General features: G+C 37.8%; 1 protein-coding gene across 1 annotated transcript in view; it reads left to right on the top strand.

The window, feature by feature from the left end:
* LOC107035913 (hormone receptor 4) overlaps positions 1–17,813 on the top strand; it is a 26,239-nt gene that overhangs the window by 1,910 nt on the left and 6,516 nt on the right. The window contains exons 2-6 of the mRNA XM_015253560.2: positions 7,515–7,619; positions 10,462–11,292; positions 11,574–12,129; positions 12,186–12,396; positions 13,074–13,418. Of these exons, the coding sequence (XP_015109046.2) occupies positions 7,515–7,619; positions 10,462–11,292; positions 11,574–12,129; positions 12,186–12,396; positions 13,074–13,418 (2,048 nt within the window). The remainder of the gene's footprint in view (positions 1–7,514; positions 7,620–10,461; positions 11,293–11,573; positions 12,130–12,185; positions 12,397–13,073; positions 13,419–17,813) is intronic.

Below are 17,813 nucleotides of genomic sequence, written 5' to 3'. Positions count from 1 at the left end.
ATTTAGGTATTTTTTAATCACTTAATTATTATTTTTAATCGAATATTTCTGTTAATTAGGGGGATTGCTCATGGGGAGAAGAAGATTTTCACTTTTTTTCGAGTTATTTGGAGACCGAGGGAGGACAGGGGAATGGGGGTGGTCCCACTAGATGGCGGGGGAAATTTCCGATTCAAAACACTGGTCATGAACCCATTTTGCCCCATGCGTTAGAGCAACACCGAGTAAAACTTCTTTCAGAGTGAAAAATGATTTTTTAGGGGTTTTAAGATAAACCGTGGGGCAAAATGGGTTCATAACCAGGGTTTTGGATCGGAAATTTCCCTGATTGTGCGTAGAAAACATATCAATTCCGCTCAGACCAACAAGCGCTCTAAAAAAATAAATTTTCCCCTGGGATTGAACTAAAAATCTTGAAAACATCTGGTTATCTCAAAAAAAAATTTGTTTTCCCCCTAAAAATTGAGAAAATACACTGAAAACATTCTCTCGACCTGACACAACCCCTCGGGGATAAAAAACAACAGTGAAATTTCACAAAAACGATAGAAATTTCAAAGATGGTTCACAATTACTCAACTCCCAGCGTTTGATTACGATCACCTCTGCAGTTGGACCCCCGTCGCAGGTTACGTAAAAGTTGCAGTAGAAATCTCTCCCATAACAAAACTCCCAGCCTCAAACGTGAAAAAAAAATAGTGGAGGATAAATCGTACGATTCGCAGGAACAAAACGAGTGAAAAAAAAATAATAGGAAGAGCCGCGCATAACGGAGCGCATCATTTTATTAGGTATTCTATTATTCGAATAAAAAAAAAACGATAATAAATGTCTGACTTGACGGGACAATATAACGGAAGAGACTTCCTCGTTCTCTCTGCCCGTACACGCTCTCAACTTATGACACAACACGGTGAAGCTTGCCGTAGGAAAAGTAAGGTAAGGCCAGTGGTATAATAGAAACTTTCACTGCGGCCAGCGGTTCAATGTACCCAACGGGGCCTTAACTCTCACTGGATAACGTTTCACGAAGGTTTTTACTCAGTTTATGACGTGCAGATGGGATATTTTCACTATTGTTCGGGATGGTATCGATGAGATGGTCAGGTTTATGATGAAAACGAAATTTTTCGGCTGAAAATTAAACTGCGGATTTTAGATTTTTTTCTAATGATGAAACGATTTTCAAGATTTTTTTATTGCATATTTTCATCCGAAAATTGAACTAGGAATTTTTTATTTTTTTGTCAAGTGATTAAACGATTTTTAAGATTGTTTTATCGCCCATTTTTGCACAAAAATTGAACTTTGGATTTTAGATTTTTTTTTTCAAGTGTTGAAACCATTTTTAATATTTTTTTATAGTAGTTTTTTTATTTTCGTCCGAAAAAATTAACTTGAAATTTTAGAATGTTTTAAAAGAGTTCTGAAACGATATTTCAGAATTTCATAACGTTTTACGAAAGTTTTTACTCAGTTTATGACGTGCAGATGGGATATTTTCACTATTGTTCGGAATGGTATTGATGAGATGGTCAGGTTTATGATGAAAACGAAATTTTTCGGGTGAAAATTAAACTGCGGATTTTAGATTTTTTTTAATGATGAAACGATTTTCAAGATTTTTTTATTGCATATTTTCATCCGAAAATTGAACTATGAATTGTTTATTTTTTTGTCAAGCGATGAAACGATATTTCAAAATTTTATAACGTTTTACGAAGGTTTTTTCTGGATTTATGACGTGCGGATATGATATTGCCTTTATTGTTTCGGACGTGATCAACTTAACAGTTCTGTGACGAAAAATGAATTTTTCGTTTGAAAATTAAACATTGGATGTCCGAATTTAAAAATAATTGCTGATTGCTTAAAAAAATTTTATTATTCTTTGATACTTCTGTTTTATATAAAAATTTAGAGGTAAAGAACATGATGATTTGGTGAATCATGAAGATAAAAGTAATTCAAAGGCATTTATTCAGCATAATTTGGCATTTTAACAATAGGGGAGAATTACAAAATAGAATGGATGCTAATAATAGGAAAAATCGAACAGTGAAAAACCCTATATCTTGAATATTTCGGTGACACATCAACTACGGGCGAGGCTTGATGTTATTTATTAATGAATATGAATGATTTTTAAGATTCACTTCGAAATAGTCTGCAATGCGATTTATGAAGTAATGGATCATTTCTGTGTTGGATCTAATGTGGAGGGAGGAGATAGGGCTGCCATAGTAGGCATTATTAATAACACGGAGATATTTGTTTCGAGTAACTTGGAATTTGGCGATATGGGTGGGGGCTGCATTATGCCAGACAGGACAGCCATAGGTTATTACCGGCCTGACTGATGCCTTATAAAATTTGAGTTTAGCTTGTGTCGACAGGGATTTGTTTTGAAATAGGTAGTAGAGCCTAGCCATGATGGCTTTTGCTTTTTCATTCGCAATGTTAATGTGTGTGATACATAAGAGCTTTTTGTCAAGGGTAACTCCGAGGTATTTCGTCTTTCTTCGAAATGTTTATATCATTATTCTTCGATATTTGTGGCTTGTATAGACATTAAGAGGTAGAGCACATCAACAATTCGGATTTCTTCTCATCTGAAAAAATATCAAGACTCCAAAAGCTTAAAAATCAAAAGGCACATGGAAAAATAGTATATTTCGTTACGAGTGCGGAAAAGTGTTTTTTGGCTCGTGGGATTATATCACTCGCCTTACCCNTAACTCCGAGGTATTTCGTCTTTCTTCGAAATGTTTATATCATTATTCTTCGATATTTGTGGCTTGTATAGACATTAAGAGGTAGAGCACATCAACAATTCGGATTTCTTCTCATCTGAAAAAATATCAAGACTCCAAAAGCTTAAAAATCAAAAGGCACATGGAAAAATAGTATATTTCGTTACGAGTGCGGAAAAGTGTTTTTTGGCTCGTGGGATTATATCACTCGCCTTACCCTTCCCACGAGTATCGAACAATATTTTTCATCACAATGTGTGGAAAAGGGACGTTTTAGGCACGCGAAGCGTGCCTAAAAAGTTACTTTTTCGCACATTGTGATGAAAAAAAAAAATATCGAAGAAAATTGAAAAATCGTCATATTTCTTATCGAAAATTGTTCGTGCTATCAAATGGGGTCATTTTGACCCCCTCCCGTATTTCCTTTCACGATTCCTATTCACAATACCGCTTTGATAATAAAAAACGTGATTTCCGGTTCAAAAGACCGATTACGAACCCGTTTTACCCCTCCTCCCCTCATTAAAGTGCTCTAAAAACTGGAAATCTGACATTTTCGTTCTCCACTCAACAAAAAAATTAATTCAACACCTGGACAATCAATAAAACGCGGAGATTGTCAATAAAAATATCGTTAAACCGATAACGATCGGCGCTGTCTGATCATACCCAGACGTTTCTACTTTCCTCACTCGAAATGTTAAAAGTAAAAACAGAGGGAGCGTAATTAATGGAACGTAAACCTACGGACTGAAAGTAAATGCGGAAGTGTCCCACTGTTTCAATGGTAACGGCGAGTGGAAAAAAATAATCTAGATGAGCGTTGTAGAGCGTGAAAAGGGAGGGGAATCGGAGAAATGAGGAGGAAGAAAACATTGGGACTAGGATTGAGGGAAGAAGAGTGGAAATGCGGGGACTCAGATCCATCGGGAGATGGGTCTTGCAGCGTGGGAGAAACGACTTTCACCCATTCGCCGAGTGTCTTGTACTCCTGGGCTCTTGTGAATTGTTGATTGATGGTGTGAGAGATATTCTCATGGATGGGAATGATAGAAATTATGGGTAACAAAAGCTTGTGATTACGTGAAATCACAATTTGAATTATAAGAACACTGTTGCGATAAAAAAAAAAAACATTCATCATTTTTCATACGGGAAAATTTAATTGTTGATAATTGTTTAGGTGAACAAAAAAAATTTTTTTTTATAATTTTTTTCAACAGTTTTTCGAGCTTTTCCAAGTGCACAGTTTCGTGAGAAGAAATTTTTCTGAGAATTTCAGTTGTTGCAGACAACGAGATGATTAAAATAACGGTTTTTTGTTATGGGAATAAAATTGATGTTATTCTTCTGATAATAATTCATTTTTAGAAATGTTTTAATGATGCTTCAAAACAATATTTTAGGGGAAAAATGTTTGGTCAAGGTTATGATTTTTGACATCAATGAAAACAAGTTTTTTTATTGTTTATGTTGATGAGAAAAATTGGAATAAAATCGCGATTATGCATCTGATAATAATTGACTTTTATCAATGTTTGATGATTTTTAAGAGAAATGATTGAAAACATAAAATTTATGATGACGTGAAATAATTTGAATGACAATTCTAAGGAAGAAACAATGTTTTTGTTTTTTATTATTAAAATAAAAAAGTGTTGAAAATTGTTTAGAGGAAGAAAAAAAATTGAGCCATCTTTTATCCGATTTGTCGATCATTTTCAGGTGTAAAATTAAAAGAGAAAAGAACTTTCTGACCTTTCTTTCAATTTTTATGAATCACTAAAAATGGTCTATAAATGATGTTTTCACAAATTTAAAAAAATGTGATTTTTGTGCTGATAATAACGAGCTTTCATCAATTTTTTAATGATTTTTAAAAACTAAAGTCGGGTAGAAATAAAAATAATGAGTTTCTATTTTTGTAAGAAATAAATCTAAGAAATCAATTTTTGTTTGTTTATTTTCATGAAAAAAATTATAAAATAAACTACAATGATTGGACTGATAAAGATCGATATTTATTGTTTTCCAAGAGAAAAGATTGAGTTGAAAAAAAATTATTGACAATTTTCTGCCCCAGTGGAACTAAAATCATTATTTACCCATTTTTATGTCAATGTAAGAAATTCTCGACAGAATTTCCTAATTCTTGGTTCAACAATCAGTTTTTATAATTTTTTAAAATGATTTTTAAATCCTAAATTCACTCAGAAGCAAAAATTCGAAATTTCAATTTTCGGAATCAACAAATTAACAAAATTATTGACAATTTTCTGTCCCAATCGAACTAAAATCATTATTTGCTCATTTTTTATGTCAATGAAAGAAATTTTGAACAGAATTTCATAATTCTTGGTTCAACAATCAGTTTTTATAATTTTTTACAATGATTTTCAAATCCTAAATTCACTCAGAAGCAAAAATTCGAAATTTCAATTTTCGGAATCAACAAATTAACAAAATTATTGACAATTTTCTGTCCCAATCGAACTAAAAGCATCATTTGCTCATTTTTCATGTCAATGAAAGAAATTCTGGACAGAATTTCCTAATCCTCATTTCAACAATCAGTTTTTATAATTTTTGAAAATGATTTTTAATCCTAAATTCACCCAGAAAAAAAAATTGAAATTTCACTTTTTCTGATCAACAAATACGATTCATAAAAACGTTCCTCTCTTTGAAAGAGGTGATAAAAAAGTGTCTCCATGATTTTGAAATTAATTTTCAAGTCCAGTCCAAAATGTCCAGAAAATAAAAAAAACCTTTTCGTTTTCTCTGACAATTAATAAAAAAAATGTTGTAATAAAATCGTTGTAAAAATCATTAATAAATAATTTCCATTCGTCTCTCGAAATCGTTTTCCCAACTTGCAAAAAAAAAATATTCCCCAGGCAAAAAGTTCAGAAATGCCTGAAATAAAAGAGAAATCCTCAAACAAAACTAAAAAAAAGTAAAAAAAAAATGAGAGAAAAAGAGGAATGACTGAAAATTAAATGTGTGGACATTGGATGTACGTGTACTCGTGCTGGGTTTTGCTCGCTGGCTCTCGGCATGCATGCATTGGTTACGCAAGAATGGCGGCGTGTGTGAGACTGGTGACCCACATAACGCTAGGGAGCAAGGACCCCAACCAACTGCACTACGGTATATATAAGCTGTATTGCCCCGGCGTTTGCTTGACATGCGCTTATCCCGCTCGTGCGAATAAACACGACAAGACCCGAGGTGTACCGAGATGCTCCGACGAGACCCCACTCGCCCACGTGATAACCGAGAGCGACCCTTTCATGTTCACATTCATAATTTCATTTTCTTTTCTTCATTTTTTGTGCTATTGAATTTTTAAAGTGGAATTATCTCCGTTAAGAGTGAATTTGAAGGAAAATGTTACAAAATATTTTTTGTGGGGAATTTAATTCTCTACGAAAAAGTTCTTATGACTTTTTTTTGATAAGTTGATCATTGTCAAGATAATTGCGAAAGTAGAGGGCGAAGCGTTTTTACTTTTAGACGAAATTACTTGGCAGTTCTTAATTTTCGGTCGATTATCTCGATTATGAGTGAAATTAGGAGAAAATGTCACAAAATATTTTTTGTGGGGAATTTAATTCTCTACGAAAAAGTTCCAATGACTTTTTTCACAAAGTTGCTCGTTATCGAGATAATTACGAAATTAGATGGCGAAGATTTTTTGTTTTTGGAGAGAATTATTCAGAAACTTCTCAATCATTTTTTAATTATTTGGTAATGAGGGAATAGAAAAAAAAAATGCAAGAAGACATTTCCTGTGAGGAAATTAATACTCTAAAAAAAAAGTCTTGTAAAATTTCTTCTAAATAATCCACTTATTATTCAGACAATAACCAAATCAAGAATTAAATTTTTTTAAAATTAAAGTCATTTAGATAATTTTTAATTGGTCAGTTATCTCAATAACGACTGAGTCTAGGGAAAAATGTCAAAAGAAATTGTTTGTGAGAAATTTAATTCTCTACAAAAAATGTCCAACTACATTTCCTTCTAAACCCACTCATTATTGAGACAATGACCTAAAAACCAATGGCAGTCCTTCATGATTGATACGAGACGTTTAAACATTTATTAATTGTTCAATAACATCGTAATTGTTTAATGAAAGCAATATCGTCAACAACTAGGAAAATTGTTGATAAAAACACGGATTGCAATTTCATTTTGCCCCTAAACTGTTCAAAACACAAAACAAAATATTTTTCCTCCAATGACAACGCGTTTTTTAATTCCATAGCAACCACTGGGGTAAAATGCGCTCGAATCAACAGTTTCGAACCGGAAATTTCCGTGGCTTTCTATTTAAACTAGTTTCATCATCGTAGGAGTCGTGTTCCCCTCGAAAAATGTCTAGAAGATTTTATAAATAGATGAGTTGTGGAGCATTGGAGTTGAGAGAGGTTAAATAGAGTTCTACGATGCAATTGTACACTTTCAAAGTTGCATACAATGTTGGAGAGCAGATTCATAACTCTGTCAGCGGGAATACTAGTGTGGGGGAAAACATATTGGAGCGGAATATGAGAAACGTGTCGAGAGAAAAATGAAAAGTTCAATCGTATTTTTTCAATTTTTCGATAAAAAAAATCGATGGAAAAATCTCCCATCAATTAGTTTCCATCACTAGGGAATTTATTAAATTGGTGATCTGTAGATTGATGTAAATTCAATCATTTTAATTTTAAGGAAAAATTTTAGTAATTTTTCCTTGAATTTTTGTTGCAGGAATTATGACCCTTACGAGCAGCCCGTGTGAGCTAGACAACATGAGCTTGTTTCAAGACTTCAAGTTGAAAAGGAGAAAGGTCGACTCTCGATGTAGTAGCGACGGTAAGAATTATCATTGAGCAATTATTAGTATTTCGAAAATTTTTATTTCATCACTTGTCGATGAAAAAAAAAAAACAAAAAACCAAATTGACTTCTGGTGATAAAAAATTGGTACTCGAAATTAAGACTCCATAATTAAGGGTCACGAGGGTCAAAATAAGGCTCGTGAGGGTGGGAATAAGGGTCACGAGGTTCAGAATCAGGGTCATGGGGGTCAGAATAAGGGTCCCGAGGGTCAGATTAATAGTCACGAGGGTCAGAAAAAAGGTTACAAGGTTGAGAATCAGGGTCATGAGGGCCAGAATAAGGGTCCCGAGAGTCGGATTAAGGGCCGCAAGGCTCATATTAAGGATCATAAGATCAAAATAAGGGTCACAGAAGTCATACAAGGGTCATGAGGTTTAGAATAAGGGTCACAGGGGTCAGATTAAGGGTCATAAGGGTTGAAATAAGGTTTGCGGGAGAATAAGGGTCACGAGACTCAGAATCAGGATCATGGGGGTCAGAATAAGGGTCCCGAGGGTCAGATTAATAGTCACAAGGGTCAGAAAAAGGGTTACAAGATTCAGAATCAGGGTCATGAGGGTCAGAATAAGGGTCCCGAGAGTCGGATTAAGGGTCGTAAGGCTCATATTAAGGATCATAAGATCAAAATAAGGGTCACAGAAGTCAGACTAAGGGTCATGCGGTTTAGAATAAGGGTCACGAGGTTCCGATTAAGGGTCACAGGGGTCAGATTAAGGGTCATATGGGTCAGATTAAGGGTCACAAGGGTCTGATTAAGGGTAAAAAATGTGAGAATAAGGATTATGGGGGTCATACGGGGGTTGGCGAGCGGTGGCGTAGCCTCCTAATTTTCAACAAAATTGTACTCCTCATCCATATCACAATAAAAATGACGGAAAATTCAATTGAATCGCTGTCACTGGAATATCAACGATCTCCTAAAACACAAAACTCCAATTTTCCAAATCTCCAAGACGAATAAGATATTCTATAAATGATTTCAATACTCAAATACAGCTATTACCTAAATTAAGCAAAAAATCCAAACGTAAAACCTCTCCCCCACCCCCCTCTCCCCCCGCCGTCCCCGCGCAACCAACCCTAAACATCACAAAGACCAAATCCCTCGATGACTGAATTCACCGTGAAACCCCAGAACACAGGTTGACCTTTACTGACACAAGGGGCGCCAGAGTCAAGTGGAGTGAGTTCCGGTATTCCCCTTTTTCATTCGTTGATATCCGAACAATTGCGGTGGAAGAGCAGCGAGGGGGAGGGGGCGAAGTTGCAGGGTTAACGGAGACACGAGGTACGGCGTGGGCTTTAACCCAGGAGGGGAATTCAACTGCCCACGCTTTACCCGGTCGCACTAGCTGCAGCCTCGACGTGCACGGGGTAGTTTGCCAACATCGCGAGTCGTGTCGAGACGTCATTCATTCAAAAATTGTTTGGCAGCTCAAGAAAATCAAAATAGCACCAAAAAAAAGTTTCCCACCACTCAAAAAATTACTTTCTCATTGCGAAAAATGTTTTTGACATTTATTTTAAATCCTAAACTGATAGTTTTGAAGAACTGAGTGAAAGAAAAAGGACTAATTTCTTTTTATATTTCTCTAAACATAAAATTGGAATAAAAAAAAATTGAGATTATGTTTTTTATGAATTTTTATAATTATGAATACATTAAATTTTTGCTAGAATTGAAAGAAAAAAATTGTGAAAAAAGTGAAAAATCAAAATAATCTGAAAAAAAATTAGAATCGTAGCTGGAAATCATTGATCTCTAACGTTGGGGTACCACGTGAACATTCAACAACTCGTCAACAGACCCCCAACGCGCAGCTGCACCCCTGCACTTCGCCCCATTCACATTCTCATTAATTGGAGATAAAAAAAAATTGAAAGGAAAAAATTCTCATCGGCCTCGTCGAGTGGAAAAAAACCGTTGAGAATCATGAATTTCAATGACCTGTTGTGTGACCCATACGTCTACCCTTATCACTGTTACCTCGAGCCACTGGCAATGGCCTATGAGAATTATTACACATCAAATCCGTATTTGCGGATGGAGTATCCGATGAACTCATGCATGTGGTGGCGGGGAGGGACCTATAACTGGACGGGAAAATGTTTCAACCCTTTTGATGGTAAACAATGGAGAATTGATGTGTCAAATACGATTAGTGAACAATTGTCAGTAATTATGTGCGAATTTGGAAAATGAGTGAACCGAATTATGAGTCAAAATTGGAGGAAAATTGCGCTGGTCATGAGTTCGTTTTGCCCCTGCAATTTTTTTCGCAATTTGGAAAACATTTTTTTTTACTCAAAAAACATTTCTTCTTGCATTAAAAAAAAATACGGGGCAAAATGGGTTTAAAACCAGTGTTTTAAATCGAGAATGTATCCGGGCGTATGATGATTCCACCCCGACTTCTCAATTTCCCAAATTTATCAGTCAAAACTAATTTTTTTTCAATTTCTAATTTTTCATAAAATGGGAAAATGTAGAAAAGTCCTTATTAATTGGACTATAATTCAAGTTTAAAATCAAATCCAAGTTTAAATCCCGCCATCAAAAAGCTGATGAAATTTCCGGTTCAGAACCCTGGTCATAAGCCCATTTTACCCCTATAATTCTTCCATAATTAGAAAAAAAAATCGCATAAAAACCCATTTTCCGCATTATCTTAAAAAATAAGAAAATAAAATGGGTGCCCGACCAGTGTTCTAACCCGGAAATATCCCGGCTCTCCGCCTGCCCCCAACCACAACCAATCAGACACTACAAAAAACCGTAAAATCAGAAAAAAAAACCCTATAAATTGCTTCCCAGACTCGCCAGTATCATTCGGATCAGCAGGCTCACCATCAGGGATCCAGGCATCGGACGCGCCCTCACCCATAACATTTCCTGCTTCAGGGGATAGCATAGCAGACACATCAACATCCCCGGATGTGCCAACGATGCCAGGTTCCTCAGGCTGTACAGTGGTAAAAGTAAAGAGTGAATTCCTACGAGGTAGTCCAAGTCCAGTTGGCCGTCAACTAAGTCACCATCCTCAAGAGAGTAGAGGAGAGACAGCATCACCAGACTCAGTGTTCCCCGAGCCTTCCCAACGTGACATAATGTCGACAAGGATAAGCGATGAGAGTAGATCGTTCACACCAGCGCCAACGAGTCCCGAGCACTCGGCGGTATCAACAACCCCAGCCCACGACCAATCAAGAAGTCGATGTGGCAGTCCAGAGAGATCAGATCTATCCTCAGGCCAAGCGAAACTAGAATCCGACAATTCCGTCTTCGACGGCGGTGGAGGCGATGAAAGACGTGATATCACCAGTCAGCCAAGCCCATCATCACAGTACAACATCAATCAGGCACACAGTCCAAGTAGCAATTCATCACACAGTAGCAATCAACAACCCCCAACACCACCAAGATCCAGAGCACCATCAGTACCTGCTCATCTACTTGCCCACCATCAGTTCTGGTCAAATTCACAGGGTTTCGCTGCGCAGAGATTACTCAACGGAGTAATCAGCAGTGCCGTTGGATACGGACAGAACATGGGAGGCAATGGGGGTAACGGAAGCAATGGCAGTAATAATCAGGGGAATGGTGGAAGTATGTCCAGTGGTAGTACTGCATCTGCTTCGCCATCAAGTAAGTCTTAATCTAAGGAAACTAGTTATGCCTACCAAATACTGATTGACGCCCGCGACAAAGTAGCTTCCTACGACTCTGTAATAAGATTTTCCAAAAATTTCCGCAGCAAATATTGTCCTAGATCGACACCTTCCTAACAAACGAGCGTTCGCAGTATGGATTACTCATGCTGACGCGCTCGTCTGTTATCAATCCGTCGACATGTGGTTTCGTAGAAATGATAAAACAGCCCAACAGCGATGATTGGACTCTTTCAGCAATTCATATTCTTCCTCTAGGTGAAGGAATGAAGCCTCCGGCCCAACGAGCGGCGCCTTCGGCCCCCAGACCGCCTCCCACAGTGATAATGGGTGAGGTGGGTGGTGTCAGGACCATGATATGGTCAGCACCAGCAATGGAGCCAGTTCCCCCGCCCGCTGCATCCTGGACGACGACAGCGTCTTCAGCCTCCTGCTCCTCGTCCGAGGAATCAGCAGCGCAACTGCTGCTGAACCTCGGACAGGAGTCCAGGGGGAAGCCCCCCTGTGTCTCCTACGCGTCAGGTCCTCCCTTGAACATGGAGAGACTCTGGGCGGGGGATCTGAGTCAACTGCCTGCTGCTCAGCAGATGCAGGCGCTGAATCTTACTGCTTCGGGGTCAAGTCCAAATCAGCCTTGGGTGAGGAATGGTGGAGCTGTCAAGTCTGAAGCTTCCTCGCAGTCGTTACAGCCTATAGCACCCACTCCACCCTCCATACCACTGCAGGAGCATGAGGAGGACGAGACACCCATGATATGCATGATCTGTGAGGACAAGGCCACTGGACTTCATTATGGGATCATCACGTGTGAAGGGTAAGTTTCAATCATTATTGGGAAAGGAAAGTTCTTCAGGATGGATATCTTCGCAGGTGCAAAGGCTTCTTCAAAAGGACAGTGCAAAACCGAAGGGTGTACACGTGTGTGGCTGATGGTGTTTGTGAGATAACGAAAGCCCAGAGGAATAGGTGTCAGTATTGCCGGTTTAAGAAGTGTATAGAACAGGGTATGGTGCTTCAGGCTGTACGGGAGGATCGTATGCCCGGTGGCAGGAACTCCGGGGCGGTTTACAACCTCTACAAAGTGAGTAGATTGATTATGGTCAATTTTGGTCATTGAATCTGGTTTTGTATATGCTTTGACAGAGCAGTTTTTTGGAGTTTTGGATTGAAAATTTTAGTGATTGTCCACTAACATCGACCCCATAATGTCCGTTTTTATCGCCGAGGGCATTAATTCAAAGTTCAAAAAATGGCTTTCAGATACAAGCGAAAACGGTTTGATAATACAACTTTCTTTATATTTCTTTAATATATATTCGACTCTTCCTAGTAGAAAGCATTAATCCAAAGTTTACCATAAACTTGCTCTCAAATACAAACGGAAACGTTTTCGTACCAAAACTTTTTCTTGAAAATCTTCCGAAATAATGTGACAAAATGGACTCAAAACCAGTGTTTTGCATCGGAAATTTTCCTAATTATTCATCAGAGTCAATGCCGACTCCACAATATTCTTCTGTTTTCCTAATAGCAGACATTAATCCAAAGTTTACCATAAACTTGCTCTCAAATACAAACAGAAACGTTTTCATACCAAAACATTCTCTTGAAAATCTTTGAAATAATGTGACAAAATGGACTCAAAACGCGGGTTTTACATCGTAAATTTCCCGGCCTATCCACTGGGGTCAATACCGATCCCACAACATCACCGCGTTTTGGTACTTCTTCATTTTAACAAGATGTTTCAAAAATCAGGTAAAATACAAGAAGCACAAAAAGGCGAATAAGGCGAATGTGGGTGGTGGCAATGCTGGGGGTGGTGTTAATGGATCCGGACAACTCGGGGGTAACAAGGGTACGGCTGTGGCGACGACGATGCTGGACAAGCACATGGCGGCGGCAGCAGCAGCGGCCGCCGCTGCTGCCCACCACAATCAGCAACAGCACACACCAATGGGGGGATCATTCCTCCATCACCATAAGATCTCAGCGGATCCTCATAACACACAGCCCACACCCAGTCACCCCAGTCATCCCTCCCACACCGGCCACCTCGTTAATGGAACGATACTCAAGACAGCACTTACGAATCCGTCAGAGGTGAGTGAACAAATTTAAAATCTATATTTTTGCTTCCGAATGGAAGTATTGTCGTCAAATCTGAAATTTCCATTTTTCTGGGTGACGATGACTAATTTTGGTCTCAGGAGTTCGAATATGCTGTTTTTAGATCATGTCCGTATGTATGTATGTATGTGAGCTTTTTTTCAATTTTAGTTTTTCGACGATCTTTCAAAAAATAATCGTTGAAATTTTTTAATTATGGCTAAAAATATTCGTTTGGATGTTATCACGGTCAAGTTCGAAGATAGTGCTGATTGCATCATTTGCTTTTAAATTATAGCCTTAAAAAGCATTTAATCGAGATTTAAACAGGGTTCAATCGGGATTGAGCCGCGGTTTAGTCGTAGTTTAGTCAGGGTTTAGTCGAGATTTAGTCGGAGTTGAGCCAGGGTTTCGTCGAGATTTAGTCGGAGTTTAGTCAGGGTTTAGTCGGAGTTTAGCCAGGGTTTAGTCGGAGTTTAGTCAGGGTTTAGTCGGAAGTAAATCAGCGTTTAACTAGGTTTTCGTCAAGGTTTAATCAATGCCCAGTGGAGGTTTAAACCAGTTGAATTTCAATTCAATCGGCGTCTGTTAGATGTTAAACCAGGGCATATGGAGCTCATGTTAGACATTTGGCTCATTTAGGGATCATATTAAGATTTCATGGCATGGTATATCTTCTTCCCCAATTTACCATTCAGAAGCAAATTGCTAATTCATTAGAAAAAAATTACACTGGCCCAGTTCAAGGAAAACTATTCAGGAGAAAAATAAAATTTAAATAATTTACATACGACCGAGACATCAACATTGATGTGTCAGAAGCATGAACTCTTGTGATAGCAAATTTTACATTCAATTTGTTTTCCCTCAATCTGTCTACTTCAAATTAATTTCAGTTCACAAAAAAATTTCATCTCAAATTGTCTTTAAAAAAAACTATTGAATTCTCCTGAGGTTAAACATTAGGAAGGATTCCTACTAAACTGAAATTAATGACAGAAAACCGAATATGCACTTTTTTGTTTTAATTCAATTAATCCATTCGCAAGCAAATTGCTAATTTTCGTCAAGATAACTATACTTGATTTAGACCTGTGCAATGGGCCACTTGTTAAAGAATTCCTTTTGTTCTGGATTTCCGTTGTCATGGGAAAAATAACTTGGCGTTGTTTTTTGTTTGAAAAACTCCATAAATTTCATGCAACTCTTGTTATTATATTTGTTCTTTGATTTTTCTTACCCACAACGAGTTGCACAATCACGTCAAGGTTTCCCACATTACGAAATACGATAGACGGAACGCCTGAGACTCGTTTCCAGCCGTTTGTTTGATATTTTCCCCCTGCAGTCAGTACAAAATCATCATTTTTTTTATTCATTCCAAAATAAACGAGAGTGAATGAATCAGAGAGGGGGGCGAATGAGATATTTAAGAGTCACTCTGTTGGTGTTCTCATGTCCTCACGTAGAGGCCATTGCCAAAAGTGAAACTTGGTTTTTTTAAAAGAGGTCAACTTTCCATTGTGTCATCAACTTCCCTCTTCTTTCATTCAACAACAAACAAAATCGTTTCATTTAACGATTCGAAGATTTTATCGATACAATCGTATTGTTTAGAGAGGTGTTGTTAACAAACTTCGCTTTTTGTTTCTTTTCAAATGTGTGAGTCGGAATTTTTTAGTTGATCAAGGAGAAAAGTTCTAGTGGTTTGGAACAAATTGCAGAAAATTAAATTTGAAACATGAACACAAGCGGCATATGAGTAAAATCAGCCAGCAAGAATCATACAGAATTAAAATGAAAATAAACAACATGAAGGGAAACAAGCCAAAAGTACTAACGCAGTGCATAATTCTCTAAAAAGACAGAGACAGTCCTCATCGAGAAGACTTCAAGTTATCTGAACTCAATCTGAATCTTTCTTCAATGACTCCAGGCAGATGCCCATCGTATCCAACTCGAGAAAAAATTCACTAAAACATTGTTACAATAATACCATAAACTACACCCAAGTCTTGAACCCAAATGGCCCATAAATTCCAGCAACTCGAAGCGATGAAAAATCAGCGAGCATAATCACAAATAAATCAGACTTAAAACGTGAACACAAGGGACATATGACTAAAATCAGCCAGCAGGAATCATACAGAATTAAAATGAAAATAAACAACATGAAGGGAAACAAGCCAAAAGTACTAACGCAGTGCATAATTCTCTAAAAAGACAGAGACAGTCCTCATCGAGAAGACTTCAAGTTATCTGAACTCAATCTGAATCCTTCTTCAATGACTCCAGGCAGATGCCCATCGTATCCAACTCGAGAAAAAATTCACTAAAACATTGTTACAATAATACCATAAACTACACTCAAGTCTTGAACCCAAATGGCCCATAAATTCCAGCGACTCGAAGCGATGAAAAATCAGCGAGCATAATCACAAATAAATCAGACTTAAAACGTGAACACAAGGGACATATGAGTAAATTCAGTCAGCAGGAATCATACAGAATTAAAATGAAAATAAACAACATGAAGGGAAACAAGCCAAAAGTACTAACGCAGTGCATAATTCTCTAAAAAGACAGAGACAGTCCTCATCGAGAAGACTTCAAGTTATCTGAACTCAATCTGAATCCGTCTTCAATGACTCCAGGCAGATGCCCATCGTATCCAACTCGAGAAAAAATTCACTAAAACATTGTTACAATAATACCATAAACTACACTCAAGTCTTGAACCCAAATGGCCCATAAATTCCAGCGACTCGAAGCGATGAAAAATCAGCGAGCATAATCACAAATAAATCAAACTTGAAACGTGAACACAAGGGACATATGACTAAAATCAGCCAGCAAGACTCATGCAAAATAGACCTAATAACTTAATGAAACAAATAATATAATAATAAAATAGTAATAACTAAAATAATAATAATAATAAATAATAATATAATAATAATAGAACTAATACAGCAGTCTATAAGTCCCTGACACCCGACATTATAATCTTCCCCAAATACCCAAGAATTTCCCCAAAAAATATCCCTATTTCATGCACCTCATCATCTCAAAACTGCATCCAAGAAAATAGCCACAAGACCTCCTGATGCTGTGGCCTCATGAAATACTCCAGGGACAATAGAAAATCCAGCGTCAACCGGTGCCAAGGACGGGCAGTTCCCGTAGTTCTTTCGTAACGTCGTGAAAGTCTACAAGGGACACTGACCTCCTCCACCACCCTCTCCCACCCCCCCTATAACTGTCTCAGTCACTCCTCCATAGCCTCGTGAATGTGTTCACTCGTGACTAGTGAATAAAAATTTTTCTTCATCCTACCTCAGCACATCTAAAAGTGAGTGAGTCCACAGCTTTCCCTGCAAATGTTTTTCTCTCTCGTCGATTCGTTCGTCTCTGTCTCTTTTGATACACCGAACAAGTCCCACACGTTCATTGCCTGACCTCGAGGTACCAGAAAACTTTAAAAGGTCAGTGAAAGGCCTCGATTGATTCGACGTAGGAAGTCGTTGGATTTTTTTCCCCCTTTCTGTTTTGGTTGTGGAGGGATTAAATCGGTAGGTTTATCTCTAATTTTCTCTTTCTCCCTTTTCATCCGGTTAGAACAGTCGAGGTTTATTGGTTGTGAAATATTGATGCTGTTGGCTAGAACTTTCACCGGTCCCTTTTGTCTGGGCTTTTGATCTTGCGATTTTGCGAGGACTATTCGAGATTATAGGGAAGCGATTAGGTTTAAGAGGCCCTGGGAGTAAAGAAAATCTACTAAAATGCGGGAAAAACTTTGCGCCATGAATTTTCAGCCAAAAGAGGATGGAAAAATCTGAAAGATGGCTTGAAAGATTTGTTCCTCTCGTAAAAACTGGATAGAGGAAGTTGAAGGTGATTTGAAGAAGATGACGAGTTCGAAAAATTGTTTGAAAATGCGAGGTGGAGCGCTGCCATCTTTAAAGACCCTTCCGGAAGAGGATGGAGGTATCCAAGCAAAGCAACGGCACCCACACTTGGCAAACATTGCTTTTCCTCTTTAGATCACACTCATCTCATTTCATTCAGAATTTGTCTTTCTCTTTGTTTTGGTTGTGGAGGAATTAAATCGGTAGGTTTATCTCTAATTTTCTCTTTCTCCCTTTTCATCTGGTGAGAACAGTCGAGGTTTATTGGTTGTGAAATATTGATGCGGTTGGCGGTTGCTCGAACTTTCACCTCTCCCTTTTTTCTGAGGCTTTTGATCTTGCGATGTTGTGAGGACTATTCGAGATCATAAGGAATCGATTGGGTTTAAGAGGCCCTGGGAGTAAAGAAAATCTACTAAAATGCGGGGAAAACTTTGCGCCATGAATTTTCAGCCAAAAGAGGATGGAAAAATCTGAAAGA

Source organism: Diachasma alloeum, unplaced genomic scaffold (assembly GCF_001412515.2).
Source record: "Diachasma alloeum isolate Michigan unplaced genomic scaffold, Dall2.0 Dall_scaffold_00202, whole genome shotgun sequence".
NCBI classification, from domain to species: Eukaryota; Metazoa; Arthropoda; class Insecta; order Hymenoptera; family Braconidae; genus Diachasma; species Diachasma alloeum.
The sequence above is the reverse complement of the archived record's forward strand: the minus strand, read 5'-3'. Positions and strand labels throughout refer to the sequence as shown.